The sequence below is a fragment of the Medicago truncatula genome, chromosome 1 (genome assembly GCF_003473485.1).
Source record: "Medicago truncatula cultivar Jemalong A17 chromosome 1, MtrunA17r5.0-ANR, whole genome shotgun sequence".
Classification (NCBI taxonomy): domain Eukaryota; kingdom Viridiplantae; phylum Streptophyta; class Magnoliopsida; order Fabales; family Fabaceae; genus Medicago; species Medicago truncatula.
Genome location: NC_053042.1, coordinates 45,174,580 through 45,197,825, shown reverse-complemented (window position 1 = coordinate 45,197,825; position 23,246 = coordinate 45,174,580). Strand labels below are relative to the sequence as shown.

Here is a 23,246-nt window from a genome sequence, read left to right as displayed (position 1 = left end):
GTTAGAATTTTTTTTTGAAAAAATGAAAAAAAAAATTGTTCAGAATTTTATTTCAAAAAATTTTCAAAAACCTTATTTTCCAGAATTTTATTTTCTTAGAAAAATAAAAAACTTTAATTTCAAAATATTTTTTTTAGAATTTTTATTTTATTTTTCAGAATATCTTATTTTATTATGAAATTAAAAAAATATATTCTTTTTAGAAAAATAAAAACTTATCTTAGTTTCCAAAATTTTAATTTTATTGAAATAAAATTTTTTTCAATAAAAAAATCATCTGAATTTTTTTTCGATTTTTTTAATTTATGAAAATTAATTTTCAGAATTTTTAAATTATTGAAAGATAGTGTGAAGAAAAATCTAGTGTTGAGAGAGCATGTTAAGAATACGTTCTTCATTTAATCTAATAATTGAATCCAACTTTCCCATGGTAGAAAAGAATTAACATTTCCCATATGAACACACACCTTCATTTTATCCTTTTCCTCTTTACATTTAGAAGAATACTTCATTCGGTCTCAAATGTAAGAAACTTTTCACTTTTTAGGTTCACTCAATAAATGATGTATGTGGTTTATAATATGGACTACATACATCATTTATTGAATGAACCTAAAAAATGAAAAGTTTCTTACATTTGAGACCGGAGGGAGTACAATATAATTCAAACCGGTTATTGATTCGATTAAGTCATCATGCCATCTGTACATAGGTCGAACAGTTAGTCACAAACGTACATATTATTATACAAGTAGGCTTTACAGTGAATATTGTACACTAAATTTAGTTCATTTCTAAATGACTACTACTACTGCTATAGTTGAAAGGTTTGATCGTCACGGAATAATAGTAGGATGCACATAAATTGCTTGCACGACTCTGGGACACGTGACACATCAAAGACAAATGTGCAAACAACACAAGACAAGATACCCAGATAGCACGGTCACTAATTTACAAACTAGTATACATACATCAATATCAATTATAAAGTGAACAAATAAACAACCATTTTTGTTGTTGGAAGAAAACTAGAAAAGTGAAAGACATTGACGCAGTGAAAAAAGCCAAGAAATTGGCTCACCAAATTTGGAAGAAAACGGACAAGAAGAAAGTTAAGTGTGCCTGTTTGTTTAGAGTTTTTTGGTCTTTCCTATTTCAATTTGACAGTTTTTGAAACTTTGAAAATAGATTGAATATTTAAAAAATTCTGAAAAATTTCAAAACATTGTCTCTAGATAGCTTTCAGATTTTCTCTATCACAATTATAAAAATATATTTGATTAAATTATCATTCAAACTATCCATATACAAAGTAAAAATGTAAAATAAAAAATTTAATACGCAATAAACGAGTTCTAAACACTCGAAAATCCCACGGGTAGCTGTGGCTAAAAAAACTTGTATAAGTAGTTTACCCATATATGCAAGTAAAATTCATTATAATCAACAATGGATCTAAGTAATAAGGGATTTGGATCATTTAATAAGTGGTTAGCGATTCGATTATTGACTCTTGTATATAAAAAACTCAATGTGAAAGGAAGAATCCATCTTATATGTCTTTCATATTCCTTAACGAAAAGTAGTTACCTTTAAACAGCTGTGGAAATTTCGTACATAACACATAATCTAAACAAAAAACATTACAAATAGAATTCAAATTGGATTAGCTTAATAAACATAAATAGATATTAGTGTAATCGTTTTTTTTTTCCTCTGTCCTCTTATCATCAATGAATTTTGTTGTCATATAGCATGATACTCGTGTTCACATGGACTACAATTCGAAAGACTAATTATATTATTTTGACACAAATTCAACTAATACGCAATTCAAATATTTTGAACTTCGTTAATCGCAATTTATTATATTATAATCTATATGAATTCAGTCTTGTCAATTCATTAACCAGAAATGGATAATACCAGAAAACATAGATATTCAAGGGAATTATCTATATCATATGAATTCAATATTGTAAAAAAAATCTATATGAACTCAGTCCATTGAATGAATAGCTTACAGTACAAAGTTACATCGTAATCAGAACCTGTGTTCAAACAAATATAAAATCTAACACTGAATAATTTTATCAACTATAGACAGAGACCAAAACTTAAAAGAATAACTCAACAATAGCCACGAAATTATAGCTGCTCTCAACTCTGACAATAACATGGCAGCATTTCAACTTCCTTGATCCAAATGACAATGGGAATATATAGCTTACCATAAACACTACTTTTGCTTTTCAATCTGTACTTAAATTTCCTCGTGCTTACAGTTTGGCCATTTATTTCGCATATTTTCAAGCCAAATATCGTGAACCTGATGTTCACCACGGCAGTCAACATTAAGAATCCTCATCACCAGTTATGTATCCATTTGCTTTGCATATTTTGAATATTCGGAGCTTCAAATATGATTCTAATGTTTCTTTAATTACAGTAGTGCCGTGTATGAGGGATGGAGTGTTAAAAATTTGTTACAAGACGCCACATTTTCTGGGGGTGCTTTTCAATCATTGGGTCATCATGAATCTGATCTGGGAGCTGTAAAAGATGAAAGAAGACCAGCTGCCTGAGCAGGTAGAATATCTCCAAATGTAGACATAGCTGCTGCAGATCTATCCTTAAAAATACCAACTTGCCCATCAGTTAGCATTGATCCCAGTTTAAAAGTACTCTCCCCAAACCTGCTTCCAACCTAGAAAGAAAAAAAACAAGTTGTATGAAGTCTTGACAAAACTATGTCAATCAAACAACATATTCTAATCAGATTTAAGATATACAAGAATGGTGAAATATCAGTTTGCTAATACATTTAAGACACAACAATGCAGTCAATTTTATAAACATCACATGTATATATATCAGTGAGGTGATATTGCTTAGGAGTTCCAACTAAAATTGCAAACAATGCACATTGAAATCTACTTGGTCAAGTAGATAGGTATGACATGCTCAACCAATGAGCATTAGCAGAAAAAGTTATCCAGAATTTGCTGAAACTTATGAAAAATTAGCTCAACACATCAGGAACAAACCAGATAGCTTTCAAATAATTTAAAAGCATGTGCTCAACCTCAGCTCTGAGCCTAAAAAACGTATTATAGCACTTAGAACATTACAACAACAACAACCAAGCCTTATCCCACTAAGTGGGGTCGGCTACATGGATCAAATTACGCCATAATGTTCTATCATAACCCATATTTGGATCCAACTCATTAATCTCTAAATGTATCCTAATAGTTTCTCTTATAGCTTTTCTAGGTCTTCTTCTACCTCAGCTCTATGCTTACTCGTGTTGATTCTTAACCGCCCAATACTCCGTATCATACAACATCGCTGGTCTGACAGCGTTCGGATAGAATTTTCCTTTCAACTTAAGCGGTACTTTCTTATCACATAAACACTTAGAATATTAATAAACATTAAAACATTCAGGTATCATAAAAACATGCAGGAAGAGAATAAGAGGAACAGTGAAGGCTAACAGCTAAGCTATTTCCAATAGATGAATAATGGATCACTAAATAATTAATGAGTGGTTAAAGAAAGTTCACTTCGTTCAGAGATAAAGGTGAGGAATTTTATCCTCAAACTGACACAATCTTATCTAGAATGAATTGTATATTCAGGTCCTTCCACTCTTGGCTATTGCAAGATTTTGATATCCCATTACGTTTTTGCTAAAAGTCAAGCTGTCAATTTGAGGTTGTTACAATCAAGCCATTCTATTCATTTTCTTCTACCTTAAACCCGCAAAAATTTCATTTTCTGCTCAAGCATTACATATTGAACTGATTAAAATGTTTTAAACCCTCTTTGAATCAAAAGCCACCAATCAAAACATAATATTTTACCTAAAATTTAAAAATCGCAAACTTTTTCCCTCTTTGAAATTCTAACATTTTACTCTTTGAAATTATAATTTTACTTTGTACAATTTCCTTCAAATTTTCACAGAAGTTTTATATTATAAACCGTTCAAATCATTCAATGTTCCAAACTCATCCCAAGTCCCTAATTAATTGAATAGAGAACGAAGATTTTGGATAGAGGAAAACTAATAAAATGACTTCATTTCAGTACTTCAAACAAAACTATAGCAGTAAATTTGAGCAAAATTTTTGGGAGATCAGATTGTGCATTAGGGAAACCAAAAGTGTTGTTCAGTCTTTCACTTAGTAGTGCAGTGGAGGGTATACTATATGGTTGGGTCACGGGTGAATGCTCCACTGGTCTCTCCCTCTAATCATTTTTGCATTTAAGCTCAAATCAGTCAGGTTACTTGTGTTCTACTGCCCGTCATATGGGACAGCAATATTTTATGTTTGCTTAATTAATGAGGGTTTTGAACAAGTATGAAGGACAGAGGATTGGCAAGGTTGCATCAAATACTTCACTCTATATCGATGCTATATATCACGTGGGGTTAAACAAAATTCCATAGCCGTTAACTCGGCAGGGAGTTCAGTATAGCTGCAAGCCTAAGATTCATATGACATTTCATAGAAGGTTTTCTGTGATCTTATTCTTTGACGTTGTTCTTATCTCTACATCATATTCATTTTGGTACTAAATAATCTTACTTCAAATAGGTGTTAATTAAGTAGTGTTACTGGTGTACAACTGAATTGATACACCTTTTCTAGGCTAGAGCAGTGCATGATACGAGTAATCAGAGGTAATTTTGTGCCATCAAATAATTTGAAAGACGTGGCATTAATGCTATTGAATACTGCAACAGTACAGTCCAAATAAAATAGTTGAGGGCATTCTTCATGTTTTGAGCAATACATAGCCCATTTATTTTTTTGGCTAACAATAGAAATTTAGTAAAACAGTTGCTCCACCATGTATACAAAATATAAGGTTAACGTGTGACAAAAAAAAAAAATTGTCCACGTAGTATGGCTACACAAATAGATACAGTTCATTGTGGTGCCATGAATGTGATGATTAGTAAATCATGGAGTTGCAGAATATCAACATCCTGTGATTTGTTATTCAAAGAATATAGTGTCCAGCATTTGAATGCAATGAGGCAAAAAATAATACCGGAATATGATAAAAACTTACTTGCATGAAAGACTTCAAAAATGGTGCTGCTACCCCAAGACTTGAGCTGTCATCCAAATTTATCTTTTGAGAAAGATCTCCATTTGTAATCGAATTCCATGAACTTCTTGAAGAGATTTCATTCGAAGATGGGGTGAATGTCTTCTTTGGCCCTCTAGAGGACAATGCTGGAGCACTGGATTTACCACGATTAAGATGTAAGTTTGTAAATAGAAAAGACATTTTAGGTTTGTACCAAAAAAAAAAAACATTTTAGGTTGCCAATTACTAGCTTTGGTACATTAATAAGTTTGTTAGCAGAACTGCCATAAAAGTCATTGAATAACTTGAAACTGATGAATTTCTCATTAAATTAGGAATGATACAATAGAAAGTATAAGAGTAGTGATATTTGTACAACCATTTGTGACAACTATTGTGACAACTTTCCTTTTCTTTCTTCTTATTGGTCAAAAACAATAGAGAGACAAAAAGGAAGAGAGAGGATAAAAACATAATGTGAGTATGAGAGAGTGAGTTGTCACAAAATGGTTGTACAAATATCATTTGTCAAAGTATAACAGATGCTGTAGAGAAAAAGGAACCCCTAGTATTATGGGGATTAATAGGGATTACAAATTTATAACAAATAAGTTTGAAATAACTTTTACGATTTTTTAGTAAGTTTTCATAAAAATAATACAAGCAAAAATCAATTTTTTTTTTTTTAATCTATAACAGAAGAGGCCTATATCACATGTAATGATAAAAAGAAGGAAATAATAAAGAAAAATATAGAAAGTCTCAGTCAACAGAATAAATAATTGGATTTAAATTAAAATATATACAGAATGATGGTAAGAGAGACAGGCAAAAAGCTGTGCACTGTAAAAAGAAGGACAAAGAATAGATAAACTACAATATCAAACTGACCTGATGGGGAGGTATTTAAACCGGGGAACTGTAGAACACCTCAGAGTATTAGATTCTGAATTAGTAGGCAATTTCTGAACAGTATCTGTGTACATTCGATTAAGTTGCACAAAGAAACCAAAAAGAACAGCATGTCGTAGATATGACTGCCTCTCATTCTCCCAGAGATATGGCTCATACCTTTACACATGTAGATAAGTAATCATTGTCAGATTAGAAGGAGAAAACTTGAGATGACAGCACACAATCACTAAAAGAAAAACTATTGCCCATTACTAATTTATCCTTGCACAAGAAATACACACTACAGTCTACAATCAGTCTTTTTCCTATATTTTCCCTAATTTAGTTATTATTCCATAAGCCACCATGAATTGCGCTCCGATGGTCCTTCCGATGTACTGTTGAATCTAAAGAAAGAAAAAGCTGGAACAGAATAATGAGAAACTTACGTAAGCCAGTCTATAGGATCCAGTCTCTGAGAAAGCCGGTTTAACAACTGATTAGACCGTTCTCTAATGGCTGAGATTGTCAAACTTTGGCCCTGCTTTCTTCTAAGAGAAGACTTTGCCTTTGGATTACTAGATAATTCCCCAACCAAATTTGAATCACCACCAGAGAGAACATCAATGACAAATTTGACATCTAACAAAAGCTGCAAGACTCCTTTTTCTGTCACTTGATGAGCACCACCCACTTCAGTGGAAAGGAAGGCCTCAAAGATTCCAACTACCTGTATGATAAAATACAGTCATTGTATATACAAATGTACAAGAAGTCAAGCACATAGAGGGACTCATTGTATGTTCAAATTTACTTGATAATCCATCATCTGGTGCATAAAGGGGCTCACTGAAACTGTATCATTTTATTTTTCAATTCTCTTTAGCCACTTACTCATAATTCATTCTAGTGTTTCAATATATTATTTAAAATTGGTCTTTTAAAGTGGGAACAGTATTTTTTTTCATTCAACAAATAAGAAAATAAGAAACTTTTAACAGAATCAAAACAAAATTGAAATCGTCGCAGCATTTAACAACCATACAAAGTCTGTATAGGAAACATGTCTAATAAGCTTAAAATATGCTTCCTCAAAATCATCTAATCTCCAAGTCAAAACATAACAGCTTAACGCTTCTTTGACACACCAACTGTCTTTCCTCTGCGGCCAGTAGTCTTGGTATGCTGACCACGAACACGAAGGCCCCAGTAGTGCCTCAATCCACGATGATTACGGATCTTCTCGAGTCTCTCCAAATCATCCCTCAGCTTCATGTCAAATTGATTGGATACAACTTGAGAGAATTTCCCATCCTTGTAATCCTTCTTTCTGTTCAAAAACCAATCTGGAACCTTGAATTGACGAGGATTCGCAACCACTATCATAATATTATCCAACTCTGCAGCACTTAATTCACCAGCCCTCTTGTTCATGTCAACATCAGCCTTCTTACAGCAAATGTTAGCAAATCTCCTACCAATACCCTTGATGGATGTCATTGCGAACTGGATCTTCTGCTTTCCATCAACGTTAGTGTTCAACACACGCAGAATGTGCTGAAATTCTTCGTTCGCAACCAAAGACATTTTAAACTAGCCGACAGAGGTTTCCAGTGAACGGTGATAACTGCCGCCAAGGGTGTGTGTGTCGCTGTGGCCAATGTGAACGATGAAGAAGTAAGTGGGAACAGTATGGTCTTAGGGACATTATGATTATCTCCATTTCTCTGAAATCTTAGTGTCACATGTCACAATTGCAGAGTAGCTATAAAGTTTGACGGTGGATGTGTCAATTCAAGAATACCAACTATATTTTCTACCAGAAATTGATCAAAGATTAAAAATTATCTCCATTTTAAGTAAGCTGACAAAGAAAATACCACATATCACAGACTAACTTCTGTGTATTCTTCTTAACTGGGGGATTCAAAATTAGAATGACACTCAAATATCATATCAATTTAATGGGACAAAAATGACTTTAAAACCCCCAAAAGGTAAAAAAAAGACAGTAGGGTAACAAGAGGAATATTGTAGAGATCATGCAGCATTTGCTGCAGTGCATTCTTAGTTCACTTCTCATTTTTTTATTTTTTTTTGCATTCTATTAATTAGAGGATATATAATCCCCTCCATCATTCACTCTTTTTTTTCAACGAAAATTCATTTATAGAAAAAGAATTGTAACTAAAGGAAAGGCTGGGGGTAAAAAAAACAGCCACACTAGTGGACTAAGATCAAATGGACTAACACATCAACAGAAAACCTACCTTTTCCAATAACCTTGATGCAAGTTTATGCAAAATCTTCTTGTCAAGTACATGACCTCCAACTCGATGAACTTCTTCACATGCTCTAAATATAAATGAGATTATATAGAGAGAAGGCATAGACGGAAGAGATATTTTCATCTCTGATTGGTTCTCATCAGACTGATCTTGCTTGACGGCAATATCCTCCCATCCCTGTTCAGTAAACAAAAGCATGATCAACTTCTAGATTAAAAGGCTACAAGATCTTGGTTGTTTGTATCACCAAGAAAGAGTCCTCAATAAAAGAATAGTAGCAGTGGTAGACGTATTATCAATGATTAGAAATGATAATAACATTATTATGCTTTGATGGCACCTACCATCCCTTCAAAAAGGTAAGCAAAATATTTAGTTCTATATTGAAAGCCCACGAGTTTTCAGAAGGTATAAGGTTCCATATAGAGAAAGAAAAGATGATGTTGACGATGATAATAAAGAATTATAATGCTAAGTAAGCTGGCATCACTAAAGCTTTATAACAGCCAAGACTAATCTCTTAAAGTATGTTTGCTAGAACCACTGACTGACGCTATTGAGCTCTGACAAAAACCGAATTCCCAATAAATCGATTGAAAGCAATGTTTTTAATATCATCTTAATATTTAATATCTCTTCCAAAGTAAACACATGATGAAAGTTAAAGATTCAAAACCCATAAAATTCTTTGTATTGTAAAGCAGAATATCAAAGCGAGCATGTACTTCCTTAACAATTTTTCAATTCATTTCAATTGTTTTGGTCTTAACATGACTAATCTCAGTAAATTGCTAACTGCTAGAATAAATTCAATTACGGGATACATATCAATATCTTCTTGGTATTTCAGTGGTGGCTCTTTCTACCAAGTAACACCACTTAACTTAAGGAAGGTTCTCCACTTGTGTGCATGTATCACTGCATGGTTTGAGAGCAATGGAAGTTTTAAAGGACGGAAATTAGTCAAGCTGAATGCCACTGATTCATTGAAGTTAAGGTGAAAAAACCTTATCATCACATGCTTGTTATCATATTTCTAGCACAATACTATTATTGAGGTAATGATTGCAGAAAACAATAAACTTTGTTTTCAAGAATATGGATCTTAAAGGAAACTGATCGAAGACAAAGCCATATAAAATGGATATGAGGTTTGCTCAATTCCTTGTCATAATTCTCAAAGATGGTGACGGTAACAGAAATTAGGTTTGATCAGTTTTCATGAAGGCTGAGAAAATGAAAGTTGAAATGGATCAGTCTGCTAACAGATGATTTCATTGGCAAGACCATTAGGAAAATTTACTTAAAAAAAATAGTAATATTTATTTATGAATTATGGTATAGTACTTCAGTGCTTCCTCCATAATATCAGCTCCAAGCTTCACAAAGTATAAATCATGTATTTCTTAGTTGTTCACATGTATGTTTCTGTAGAGTTTTTATCAGATCAGAATATGATTATATGGTATCCTGTGTGATATAATTGGTCAAATGGGAATAACGAACAAGTTTTGTTTGACCAGAATATCTTTTAAAAGGCCTTTCCTTCTACTGTTTTATGTTTTTATTTTAATCTTTATAAGTCAAAATTTCCCACTTGTTCATGCTTTCTATTGTTATTTCTTCTCACCTTAGGAATTTCAATTTTATTAAATAAGATTTAAAAGCAACAAACAAGCTCTTGTAGAAGCTAATCGTTCTACAAATATTAAAGGCTGATCGGAGGAAAACTAATAAGATACAACCATATGAAAGAAACAATCTTAAACCATCAAAATTCACGGAAAATGAATAAACAACAGGGGAAAATGGGAAAATGTCACTTACCCTCCCAGGCGTGCTCAAAGTTAAGGCATCATCTTGTTTAAGATCCTGAGAGACAATAGCTGCAAGCTCATCTGACATCCATAGTATCCATAAGTTGTAGGCTCTAATACAAAGATCACCTATAGTCTTATTCAATTCTTCCAATTCATGGCTTGCATCTTCTCTGGCTCCAAACAAGGCAGCTGTGGCAGAAGAATTTTGCCTTTTAGAGTTAAGGTTTGTTTGCCTTCCTGGACTATCACAGATAGCAGAATCAGATCCAAAACGAGAATGTTTCACTAGAGATGGTAATTTCCCAACTGTAGATGCATTCCCACTGGACCAAAATCTGGGAGAACCAAGTATCAAGGGTATATGTCTAGAATGGTTTTGGAATGCAAACAATAACCTTCCAATGAAAAGGGATTTTTCAACAGTAACAGCTGTTGGTACATCTTTGTCACCACTTTCCATCGAGACATATAAACTATCAAGTTCTTTTTGCAATGCAATCAATATAGAAGACAGACTTTGATAACATTTACTCTGCAGATATGGTGCTAGATCCCTCAGTCTTTGGGAGGCCTTTGGAGATTCTAAGAAACTTAACAGATCTTCAAGGATGCTCTGACAAGAAACGTCAACTGCATCCCTGATTCGACTTACTTCAGGACCAAAATAGGCATTAAGACAAGACTGAAATTCACTTTCTTCAGGGTGGACTTTGAACCCAGAAGCAACTCCAGTTTTTTTGGCATTGGATTCTAGAAACCAAACACCACCTGCTGTATAAGGTCTGGTCAAGTACAGCTGAACATCATTCTGTTTGGTGAAAGAGCCAACTACTGCAGAAATTGTGTTCACCACATCAACCGTGCCGGTTAACTCCCTAAATCTCAAGTCAATGATTGCTTTCATCCGACCAAGAAAAGCACCCTCAAATATCTCATCCCAAAGATCAGAATCATCTTCCAAAACGAGTTCCCGAATCCTACTCCAAGGCAACTCAATCTCAGATCCGAAAACACTCTTCAGCCATTCTAGACTCCCCTGTAGAACTTGTTTACTTTCCATTGTCTCCCTTATTGATTTCTCTGCGGAAGCAAGCTCCTGGCCACTGCCAATGGCATCAATTAAATTTCTTCCACTTATCTTATTTACACATTCCTTCAACCAAGCAAAACAAGTATCAGCAATGTAACGTTTGTCAAGCATTACCATAACCGATTCCAGCTTATCTCTAAACGACTTCCAAAGCTTAACTTCCTCTTCAGGATTGGGAATCCCGCCAAACAATTGTGAAGCTGGAGGAGATCCAAGAATGACTTTGTAGAAAAGGGGCATATCATTTAACACTTGTAAAAATGACTCGCCCACCTGACCCACAGTGACCTGAATGATTCCCAACACATCACACAAGACAGAAACCACAAAAGAAGAATCGTCACCGGCACCAGCATTACCCAAAACTTGTGATATCCACGACTTCCTCGATTCCAGAAACAAGTCCAACACCTGTTTTTCATCAATAAATCAGTTTATACCCACCAATCGAAGAAGAATTAACCAACTGCCCACATCGAAAATCACACAAATCTAAAAACTATAAAAACCTGCAAATGACACACCATCTCCAACCAAAATTCTCAATCCAAACCCAAAAAACCTCACATCAACCTGTTTCTCATAAACAAATCAAAGTACACTCATCAAACTAAAATCTATGCACCTAACTAACCAACTAACTAACCACATCTCAAATCCAGTCTTGTCAATTGTGATTGCAAAAACAGTTGTTTGATCAAATTCCGTCTACAGCACTATTTTATTTATTTTTTTGCTGCTGGCTCAGTGGCCAACACATACTTAAATAAACACAGACGGGGACGGGGAAGTGTAGAGACCCAGATCCCGGATTCCACATAAAATGTACCACAGCCAAACCACTAGACTGTAACAATGGGGATGATACACCACTATTTGACAACACTTTGTACTAAATTCCGCTACCCTACAAAGCTGCTACAGCTACTATTTAACAACATTGCTCAAATCACATAAATCCACAAATTGAAAGCAACTAAACACATTCTAACTACCCATCCTCAACCCAAATTCCCAATTCAGACTGATAAACAAACAACATTACCTTCTCCGGCTGAAATTCATCGATAACGGCTACAGCAGCAAGTGCATCAGCATAAGCATCAATACGAAGTCCCCGATCAAGCAAACGATCCCGACTCCGCTGCGAGATCTGAGCTCTAAAACTCTCAACAATCTGCCACTGATGTTGAAGAAGAGGAAAACTCGCCAAGATCTTAACCTTACCCTCATCAGAATCCAAAAACAAACGCTGATGCACGTGCTTAGCACGAGAATAACGTGAAGCAGCTTCTAGAAACATTCCTTCATCAAGACATCCCCAAATATTCTCCGGCGTATCAACAAGATACTTGACACGGCACGCGATGCCGTAAGTCCAGGCTCGGGATTGGGAATGGAGTTTGGTTCGGGATTGAGATTCGGATTGTGAAAGAGAACGAATGCGATCGTGAACGGCGGTGATGTTAGCGGAGATTGCGGTGCATGAGGATTTCATGTTGACGATGGAGTCGGCGGAGTCGATGAGGTCTCGATAACGGTTACCGACGAGTTGACGGAGCTCTTCTTTTTTGTCGTCGATCTGTTTACGGGTTGAGGATTCGGTGTTTCGGATCTCGGCGATGGGTTTGGTGCGGAAGAGAGACTCGGCATCGCGGTAGCCGGAAGTGGAAATGCGGTGGTCGTCGGCGTGGGGTGTTCCCGCTGCCGGAGAGGATGGGACTCTCATGGTGGTTGGTGACGGTGAGCGGTGGTTGGGGTTTATAATTTATTTATTAATACTTCGACATTGAATTGTAGAGGAAGAGGAAAACAGAGGATTCAATCAAAGTTTCTTCCCACGACTTTATTTACTTCATTCATACAAGTTTACTATGCAATATGTTGGATTGGCAAATTCTAGGGTACAAATAAATTTGGGTGTATCGGTATACCAATTTATTAAATTAATAATAAATTAGTTGTTTTTTTGAAGAAAAATAATTATTTTTTCTCATTGACAATTATAATAATTAAATTTTATTTACCAAAAACTTCGACGAAATAAAATTTAATTTTTACAAATTTTTACTACTCATAACAATGAATATTGATTATTTTTTATGACAAAATTAAATTTTTTAATATGATCCTTATAAACAACGAAATGATGTTTTTTCTTATGATATGACGTTTTCTAAAATATAAATATTGACAAATAACTTTTTATTTCATAAAAATAATCGTTAATTTATAAGTTTTGTGAAACAAGAGTACCGGTACACTAAAATTTCTGAGTGTACCATAGAAGTTCCTTGTTGTATTTTTCCTTTTTTAACAAACATTAGTTTTTGTATTTGTGTATTTATATTTATATTTATCTTTTTGAATATGTATGAGTGGATCTGCAAATTATTTAAAAATATAAAAATTATTCAATTTAATTTGCATTACAAAAATATTTTAGACATTACAATGCTGTTCAAATGTTGACTTGTGAGTTGATGATGGCAAGTACCATTGTTGATTTTATTTTATATGATGAAATGATCACAAGACTAAATATAAATTATTTAAACAGTTTTTTTTTAATATTTAAGCAAATTCATTGACTTTACATTTTAATCTTTTAATATTACGAAAATGATTAAAAAATTATTTCAATATTTTACTTTCATATAAGTGTGTTTGAGACTTTCGTGCCTTCATAGTTTGTTGTCATGGAAAATTTGTTCATGACGAAAGATGATCTAATAAAAATATAATTTGAATTTAATTTAAGAAAATGCTTTTTATAGCAAAAATTAATTTACAGACTTTTCACGAGTGCATCCATTATAACCACCTCATGCATAGTTAGTGGAAGATTTTCAATACCCGTTTTCTTTTCGTGATCCATTCGCGAGGTGTTTTGTGGTGATATATAGCATCTCCCTTTGATTTTATGATTTCACTTGATAATTAAATCTAGTGCATTGGCTATGAGGATATTTTAGTTTGGAACACCGGTTAGAACTTGGATCACCATATTCTCATTTTTCTATGTGTTTATTTGATATGTATTGACTACAATGTCAATATCTAAATCAAAAAAGTTTATGTCGATTTTTTTTTATTTTTTTATTTTGAGAGGTATGTCCAATTCGCTTAGTAGTCCTTTATATTAGTAAAAGAATGTAAATTGCAAAGGAAATCTCATATAAGGGGAAACAGCAAAATATATAGGTTAGTTTTTTCTTGAATGTTAATGTTGATTATCTCCTTGTGCATGTTGGCTCCACTAGTGAGGTTGCTGTCACAACAACATTTCTGGTTGAGTAGGGGCCTCAATTCAGCTACCCTATAGACTTGCATAAATATTTATATTCATTTAATGTTGATTTACTACCATTTTGGACTAGAAACATAGGATAGGTATTGCCTCTAACTCTTAGGCCTTAGCAAAGATATAGTAATATCTTCCCTAGCAATGTGTTTGTGATCTTTGAACAGCAGGTTCGAATTTCCAAGGCTTGTTGGAATCAGAAGATCGCAGAGGCTTATATGAATCTTTCTATATTTCCTTATTATATGAATCATAAGAATGTGGTTTATTTTTGTTGTTGACAATATCATAAGATTGTAAAAAAAAAAAAAAAAAAAAAAACTTTCCACGTTTCTCTTATATTTCTTGTCTATTTCATTGACAAAATAATTCAAGTATTACAAAATAATGTATAGTACTAAAACAATGGCAACTGCAATAGAAGAAACTAATCTTAGTTCTTTTGTATAGTGATTGGGACATCAAATCACATGTGTATGGTACGATTCTTTTTTTATCAATAGGAACCGAACTCGATATCCCAAGAGTTTACAACAGTCACACACTTGGCTCCATGCAAGAGTGTGTTCCTCTAAGATCTGGGAACATAGATGCCAACATAGCCAACCCCCACAACAAAGAAGGCAATAGATTGCAGGAAAAGATATATATAGCACTGATTCTTCCCAAAGGCAAGATCGTAGCATCCACACAAAAAGAGATAGGCTCCCACACCAAGTTCTAGGAAATGAATCCTGTTTTAACATCAACAAACAAGTAGAAAAGTGAGTTTTTTTTTTTTTTTTTTTTTTTTTAAGTAAGTACAAGGAATACTCGAATCCAGCAACATATATATAATATCCTCGTTGAAAGGGTAAATAAACTTTACCTTCCATCGATAGTGATACGAGGCTTTCTAGCTGCTTTACCTCCTGATTTTATTTTAAGAGCGTCACCCAATTTCTCAGTAACCACCCATTCATTTACCCTACCTGCCTCAAACAAACCTATAAGTGTTGCCTTGGTCCTATGCATTGACATAACATTTTCAAAAAGTATCCACAATATTACCAAGTGGAATGACCTACAAAAAAAGGTACATGAAAATGATGAACTTAGTTATAGGAAAAACTTGTTCACAAAATTTTGGCTGCATTATAATTTTTTTTACCTTGGAGTTCCAACAGCATTGAGGAGTGTAATAATACAAGGTATATAGACAGCACCCCACTTGGGAACTTCTACTTCTGGAACTAAAACAGTTGCAGGCAAAATGACACAGTAAAATGTAAATGTGACCACATGGGCTATGATCTTCCGAACAAAGAAAAAACTATATATCACATAAAACTTCTTCAACATGGTCACTTTCTGCATCATATGGTATAAAAAGTGTTACAAGAGAAAATGTACAATGATTACGATTTGAGTAGTTAAAATAAATACAGAGAAATTAGTTGCAAGGGTTTTGATACCTTGTTTCTTATGATTTCCATTGCCATTTTCCTGAAGAGATTAGCTGGGCCACATGACCACCTGTGTTGCTGATAACGGTAGGCTTTGAATGTACTTGGCAATTCACTTTTTACCTAAATTTATTTAAATAATAGATCATATTGTAAGTAAAATAAAAAAAATAAAAATCCTTTTAGGCCTAACTGTTTTGATAATTATTTCTGTTAACTTATGATGATTTTGTATTTGTCATGAAAAAACTATGGATTATATTTGGTATCACAGTAGATAGTCAGAATTACGGCGATCCACGATAAATTTTTAAAAGCTACATTTTGTAGCTTCTACAAAATCACAGTGGATCGTCGCGGTTATGTCACACTCATCATGATACCATACATATGCATATTTAAATTATTTAGGATATGATTAAAATAAGAAACATCTATGATCTACATGATTTTTTTTTGTAGGTTTTCCACATATCACCTCTATAAAGTTAATCATGTTTGAGATACGGGAGACAATGCGGACACCTCTCTCAACCATGATTTCAACCTTGATTCACATTATGAGACTAGCCCTTCCGCTAGACCCAATCTTAATTGGTTGATACAATCTATATGATTTAGTTGGGTATCAACTATGGTAACTATCCACATTAACTAGTTAGGTTCATGATTAAAAAGAACGTTAAAGGCATTATGATTGAAAATACCTTGAGGTCACTAAGGTACACAAATTTCCATCCTTTGAGACTGGCTCTTACTGCTAGGTCCATATCTTCCACTGTTGTGCGGTCCTTCCATCCACCAGCTTCATTTAGTGCTGAAATTCTCCAAACACCAGCTGTACCTGCATGCATCATATCACCATCATCATCATCTAATATCACATGGCTGATTGTTAATTCTAATACAGTTAATTAGTAGTTATTCCAAGCTGTATAAGGGAATTTAATGATATTTACCATTGAAACCAAAGAAAGCATGAGTTATGGAACCAACTTCCTGTTCCACAAGGAAATGATAGTCCAATGACATCTCTTGCATTCTTGTCATTAAGCATTCATCAGCATTAACTGCAAGCATTAAGAAGGAGTTAATTTGCATCCATCTAATGTTAGTGTAACTTTTACCCATGGATCTCATCAAATCTCTCACCGTATCTGATTGAGTTTATGTGTAAAAATGTTACACAGTCAATGCATAACAATTAATCTCAATTACTAATAATTAGGAGTTTCATGAAGGTCTAAAAAATTACCGAATTGCCATCGAGCTTGAACTAGTCCAACTTGTGGATTTTGATCAAGGAATGGAATGGTGCGGTAAAGAAAGTTAGACTCAGGTTGAAAATCAGCATCAAAGATGGCAACATAGTCACAAAGTTTGACATAGCTATGCTTCATTCCTTCTTTAAGAGCACCAGCTTTGTAACCATTTCTATTTTCCCTTATCTCATACTTTATGTTTATGCCTTTTCTTCTCCATCTCTCACATTCTATCTCCACCATATTCTATTGTGTTTAAATAAACAAAAACATTTGATTAGTAACATTTTTTTTTTAACCATGCAAGATAATGTAGAAAATTGTTAGTTAACTTTATCAACATGGAATGATTTCAAAACCTTAATGATTGGATCTGTTGAGTCATCAAGAACTTGAATAATAATTCTATCAGATGGCCATGATAACCCACATGCAGCTCCAATTGATAATTGATACACCTACAAGCAATGGAACAGTACCCAAAAAGTTATATTTATTTCAATAAATAATATTTTTTTTTATACTTTTAGAGGAGTGACATATACCTCCTTTTCATTATACATTGGGATTTGCACCAAAACCATTGGAAAAGCAGAATTTCCAAGCTCAATATCATCATCCTTAAGTGCCTCCCATTTATAATGTTTCTCTGGTTTATGACCAAACAACTTAAGAAAGACAATGACTATACCCATATAAACTCTCTCCACAAAAAGCATAACTGACATAGTCAAACACAAAACTACCAACAATTTCAACACTGGAACTATAAGGGGTACCCTAGCTTGTTGCCAAATGAAATTCATTTGGTTTACAATACCATAATGCACACTTTCAAATCTAGTTGTTGATGAAAGCTTATCCATCTCAGGAAGCTTTCTTGGTTTCCTTTAGAAAGACAAAGTACACTTATATATATATATATATAAGTGTAACATGCATTTGGTTTTGGTGGTAGCTTTGTTTGTTGTCTTTGCGAAAAGAACACGAATTGTTGTGTAGTTTTTTTTTCCACTTTTGGTAATTCATTGAGTGTGTCTTAGGAGTTACTTCAAGGCAATGTGGATAAAAGGTAGTGTGAGTGGACACATAGCACTGTGCTGAAAATGCATACACACTCGAAGTAGCTAGTTTAAGTTATGCTCCATGTGCCAGATTTGAACACAACCAATTATTGTGATGCCAAATGGATCTAGCAAACGTATATTGCAATGCTTTTCATGAATTCTCTGTACGTTTAGTCTTTCTTCTTGTATACTGTTGGTTCTTAAATCCAATTTGTGAAGTATATGATAAGATGGATTATGGTGGCTGGTTTGAAATTTTAAACCCAAAAAATGTCACAATCTAGAACTAGAGAGTCATTATTTTTCATATCATCTGTGTTTGTGATTTTGTTTAAAGAAATAGTTTAGGCCATAAAGACAACATTTTAGTTATTTAAAGTGAGAAACTAAATCTCTATGTTAGTCGACATGACATTAAAGTTGGTTTTAAATGATGACATCATGATTAATTGATGTACTTTGTAGAGATATACTTACTTGGTTGTAAGTCTAAATAAATTTTAGGCCAAATACTCTTGAGGTAAAATCCCTAATTAATTTTAAAGATAATAAACAAATATGATTAAAGAATTAATGGACTTTGATTAATTTCTTGGTATTTAACTTGTGCTCTTGAGTGTTTTACTAAGACAGGAACAAGGTTTAAATCATACCAAGAATCAAGAAATCAAAGGACATTTGAATTCATGATCTAACATTGAGGTCAGAAAGTTAGATCAGAATGTTCAAGCAAAGATTAGAAGGTTGTTCTTACACAAACCAAGAATCTCAAGAACATTGATCAAGGTCATGCAAGACACATGTGACATGGATATATGTCCACGAAAGTACATTTGCATGGATCTATCAAAGCAACAAAGGCATATACAAGGACTATGTCAAAAAGGATGCTCAATGTTCATTTAAGACTATGAACGTTGATGTACTAGGAATATTCCACAAGGGAATATTATCCTAGATGTTTTTTTTTGAAGAAATATCATCCTAGATGTTAATATCACTGCTCTTCAGTGTTGTTTCACTATTAGGATTTGATTACATCAAATGGTAGTCTTACAAATCATCCTAAGTGAAACAGATGGAACATTCTGATGGTCAGAATGTTCAGCTCTGCACATGCTTCTAACTATGAACAATATAGTTGGTGAAAATTTAGCAAGCAAAGCAAAAGGAGATCTTGCATCAGAGATAACTTGTACTCTGAACAAAATCAAGCAAATCGCCTAGAAGCATGGACTTGAAGATTGCAGATCCAATATCTCTCTCCTGCACCAAGTCCAAGACAGATTTGGTAACTTTATCCCACTTTATCCAGCAACTTTTGATACATATGGAGAAGTAACTTTTTAAGGATAAAACCTGAACAAATCTTATGTCACGCACTGGACAACCCAACAACTCATCAGACATTCATCATTTGATGAACCCAGATGAAGATCATCATGAACACAACAATATTCTGATGTTCATCAGTAATCAGAATGTTTGTCCAAAATTTCAAGTAAAAGCTTGTGGGACCCAGGACACATTGCATAATACCATTGGACACACTACAACGTCTATATGAGCCCAAAGACTCTATAAATAGAGATCAAGGCCTTAGCAAAACTTGCACCATTGCAAGCATATAAGAAAACAACTGAAATTGTTTGAAGCTCCTGCAATTTGAATTGATCATCACTGAAGGCTCTTTTTACCTTCTTTGTAGTGTAAATCAATTCTCTTCTTGTTATCTCTCTTAAAGCATACAAGAAAAACAACTTGAGGTTGTTTTGAAGCTTTAGCATCTGAATTGATCATCACTGAAGATTCTTTATATCTTCTTGTAATGTAAATCAATTCTTTCTGTTATTTCTTTAAAGATAACACTTCCTTCCTTTCTTCTCTTGTCTGATTTCAATCATTCAAGCTCCAAACATCTTGTAAAGTCTCATCTAGCTTTAAGGGGTACTAAAGTGTTAGTTTGGGCTAAAGGTGCAAAAGTCTAAGTGGGTAACTTAGCAAGAAGAAAAGAAAGTCTCATCTAGCTTTAGGGGTACTAAAGTGTTAGTTTGAGCAGAAGGAGTAAAAGTCTAAGTGGGTAACTTAGCAAGAAGAAAAACAAATCTCATCTAGCTTTAGGGGTACTAAAGTGTTAGTTTGAGCTGAGTTTGTAAAAGTCTAAGTGGTTAACTTAGCAACAAGGTGCAAGCCTACTGAGGCTTAGAGAATACATAGTAGTAAGTGTTCATGTGAACATAGATTGTAAGGTGCAGGATTTGAGGGGTTATCTCAAACATCATAGTGGAAACTCTCACAAGATTGTGAGGAGTGGACTAACCCACATTGGGGGAACCATTATAAAATCTATGTGTGTTGATTCTCTCTTCCCTATACTCTTTACTTACTGCATACACAACATACACAAACACATTTACTTTATTAAACTGTTTTTGCACTCAGACATCAGAACGTTTTGAAGTCTGCTTTTAACTTAACCATTCCAAGTTTCAACTTGAGAATCAATTTTAAGTTACATGTTTAATTTTTAAAGGGTCACAATTCAAACCCCCCTTCCTTGTGACTATTTTATCTACTTTAAATACCTCCCCGGATCCTTTAAATTTCACGTTTGTTTCAGATAGGTCATTTAACTTTCTAAAGTTTCAGATAGGTCATTTGATTTGGAAACAAAAAAAAAATCAAGTTTTTCACTATCTTAATATCATTATTATCTTTCTATTAGCTTTTCTTTTGAAGTTTTAGTTTTTTTTTAGTGATATTAATCTCAAAAATAAAATGTTTAAATAAATTTTGATTTCACAAAAAACTAAAAATTAAATTGTTAAGTGTTTTTTTATTTTAATTTATTTATAATCGATAATTGTAATTTTATGTAATTATAAAAACAAGAATATAAAATTAAATAAGAATAAGAAATAAAAAGTGGTGGGGTAGAGTGTTGAATGAAAAACCATTGGAGAGGATAAAAGTTGAATGAGTTGAATAAGAGAGAGAATATGATGTGGAGTGTTGGGAATTGAAAAAGTGGATGTTGAATGATGTTGAAAGAAATAACCATTTTATAGCATAAACATCTACAATGGTTTTATACATAAACATCGGTTCACTTGGTGGGTGTTTTCACCGAAACCAATAACATTTTGTCAGGGTTACATGGATAATTCCCTCAATTTTCCAGTTCTCTAATTAAGCATCGTGGTTCTGCAATGACACGGTTCCTTTCTGACATTTCACTATTGGTGATACACATATGTTTTATTTTAATGAAAATACACGGTGATTTTTACGTAAAATATAAATATGGGGTATAATATGATATTTAGTGGGATCTATTTTGAAGTTTAACTTAAATGCAATTTTGATCCCCTTATTTTTGAATTTGTTAACTTTTGATACCTCATTTTTTTAAAATCGGTTTTTTGAACCTCTATTTTAAAAAGTAACGAAAAATTCTAGTCCCCCTCCTATTTGAACGACGTGACGTGCTCATTAATGACATAAATTTCATGTGGCTTTGCTTACATTCAAATAAAGTGTCAAAACCGACAAATTATATGGTACACCCCAAAATTTGAGTGTACTAGACACCAAATCGTTAAATTAATAATTAAATTAGGTGTTTTTTTTTTTTTTAAGAAAAAGAATTATTTTTTATCATTGACAATTATAATAATTAAATCTTATTTACCAAAGGTATGAAAGAAATAAAATTTATTTTTTCTGAATTTTTACTACTCATAACAAAGAATATTGATTATTTTTCCTAAAATATAAATATTGACAAATAGCTCTTTATTTCATAAAAATGATCGTTAATTCATAAATTTATGAAGCAAGAGTACCGGTACACCTCAATTTTTATAATGCTACTTTACTTGATGATTTTGTATTTTTCATAAAAAAAATAGTTTGCTTGGTATCACGGTAGATATGTCAGAATTACGACGACCAACAATAATTTTCTAAAAGATACATTTTGTAGCTTCTGCAAAACTAATGTGGATCATCGTGATTTTGACATAACCATCGTGACATCAAACATACACATAAAATTACTTAGGAAATGATTAAAATAAAAAAATCTACGATCTCTATGATTATTTTTTCAGCATGATAACTAATTACTCTTATGTATACTATAGGGGAAACAGAATTCATTGCACTCTTTGGATGAATATGCTGTGAAGATGCAACAATGCTTGGAGACACATGACTCATCCCTGCCTTTGGTTGTTGTCTTTCAGTTATGCAAGCTTAAGAAGTATTATGGTACTATATTTTTTAAAATATGCTGAAAGTATTTATTTTTATGTGTGTGTTTCACTCCATGTCCGCATTAAATTGCATGAGCTTTTTTGGTATGATAGAAGTTTTCATTTTATTAATTTTTATAGGTGTTATGGGAATCTCCAATGCTTTTTATGGTACCAAAATGATGTTGAATCCTAATATTCCTGAAGCTTCTATATATAGAGAGGTATGATTTTAGATTTATAATTATGTAGTTGTTTTAGGTCTCTAAATTAGTGTCAGAAGGTCTTTAGATTATATTAATAATCACTGCTCCTTGATATACAGGATGAATGGTGCGGATGTTGAATTAACTCAGGTTGTTGGCCAGATGACAGGTCCGACTATCGTTTCATTGGCTGATGATTTACTCCAAACTCAGTGGATGACCATTGAGGACTTGATTGAGTCATCTGAGGTGACCTAACCAGGATGATAATTTTAATTTAGGGATTACATTATTTAATCAAGTATTAAATTTTTTAACAAGGCAATGTTATTTGCGCAGAAATGTGTTGCTTCTGTCTTGGTGAGAACAAGTGAGTTTGACACCGATTCCGGGCGGTTTAATAGAGCATGTAGTAAGTGTGCTTCGAGGATTACCACTATCAATGGACAGATTTACTGTGACAAGTGCAGCTTACCAAGAACAGCTGTTCACAGGCAAGAAA

General features: G+C 33.4%; 3 protein-coding genes and 1 long non-coding RNA gene across 4 annotated transcripts; 1 reads left to right on the top strand and 3 right to left on the bottom strand.

Moving 5' to 3' along the window:
• Positions 1-1,944: 1,944 nt before the first annotated feature.
• On the bottom strand, positions 1,945-13,082 carry LOC25485808 (conserved oligomeric Golgi complex subunit 1). Its single transcript, XM_024784815.2, has 7 exons — positions 12,250-13,082; positions 10,122-11,615; positions 8,277-8,471; positions 6,456-6,736; positions 6,004-6,183; positions 5,092-5,266; positions 1,945-2,710 (listed from the first exon to the last, which is right to left on the bottom strand). The coding sequence occupies exons 1-7, from the start codon at positions 12,931-12,933 to the stop codon at positions 2,537-2,539; spliced, it is 3,183 nt and encodes a 1,060-aa protein (XP_024640583.1). The 5' UTR covers positions 12,934-13,082; the 3' UTR covers positions 1,945-2,536.
• On the bottom strand, positions 6,983-7,628 carry LOC112422079 (40S ribosomal protein S18-like). The gene has a single exon (XM_024784822.2). It carries the CDS (start codon positions 7,591-7,593, stop codon positions 7,135-7,137), a length of 459 nt encoding a protein of 152 aa, XP_024640590.1. The 5' UTR covers positions 7,594-7,628; the 3' UTR covers positions 6,983-7,134.
• A 1,738-nt stretch (positions 13,083-14,820) lies between the features above and the next one.
• LOC25485807 (glucomannan 4-beta-mannosyltransferase 9) lies at positions 14,821-18,093 on the bottom strand. Its single transcript, XM_013613920.3, has 9 exons — positions 17,761-18,093; positions 17,575-17,673; positions 17,209-17,461; positions 16,913-17,023; positions 16,661-16,797; positions 15,963-16,076; positions 15,659-15,858; positions 15,377-15,571; positions 14,821-15,242 (listed from the first exon to the last, which is right to left on the bottom strand). Exons 1-9 carry the CDS (start codon positions 18,079-18,081, stop codon positions 15,080-15,082), a joined length of 1,593 nt encoding a protein of 530 aa, XP_013469374.1. The 5' UTR covers positions 18,082-18,093; the 3' UTR covers positions 14,821-15,079.
• A 4,334-nt stretch (positions 18,094-22,427) lies between these two features.
• LOC120577500 (uncharacterized) lies at positions 22,428-23,233 on the top strand. The gene is made up of 4 exons (XR_005643555.1): positions 22,428-22,554; positions 22,680-22,762; positions 22,864-22,993; positions 23,084-23,233. It is a non-coding gene; the product is annotated as an uncharacterized lncRNA (long non-coding RNA).
• The last annotated feature ends 13 nt before the right edge of the window (positions 23,234-23,246 follow it).

Bases quoted from the DNA above. Each gene is read 5' to 3' on its own strand.
- LOC112422079 (XM_024784822.2), bottom strand. From the start codon at position 7,593: ATGTCTTTGGTTGCGAACGAAGAATTTCAGCACATTCTGCGTGTGTTG.
- LOC25485808 (XM_024784815.2), bottom strand. From the start codon at position 12,933: ATGAGAGTCCCATCCTCTCCGGCAGCGGGAACACCCCACGCCGACGAC. The intron at 6,737-8,276 runs GTAGGTTTTCTG...TTTATCATACAG, and splicing joins CATCAAGGTTATTGGAAAAG to GTAGTTGGAATCTTTGAGGC. The intron at 2,711-5,091 runs GTAAGTTTTTAT...TTTTCTTTCTAG, and splicing joins TTTTGAAGTCTTTCATGCAA to GTTGGAAGCAGGTTTGGGGA.
- LOC25485807 (XM_013613920.3), bottom strand. From the start codon at position 18,081: ATGGATAAGCTTTCATCAACAACTAGATTTGAAAGTGTGCATTATGGT. The intron at 17,674-17,760 runs GTATATGTCACT...CATTGCTTGTAG, and splicing joins CAATGTATAATGAAAAGGAG to GTGTATCAATTATCAATTGG. The intron at 16,798-16,912 runs GTAAATATCATT...TGATGCATGCAG, and splicing joins TGCTTTCTTTGGTTTCAATG to GTACAGCTGGTGTTTGGAGA.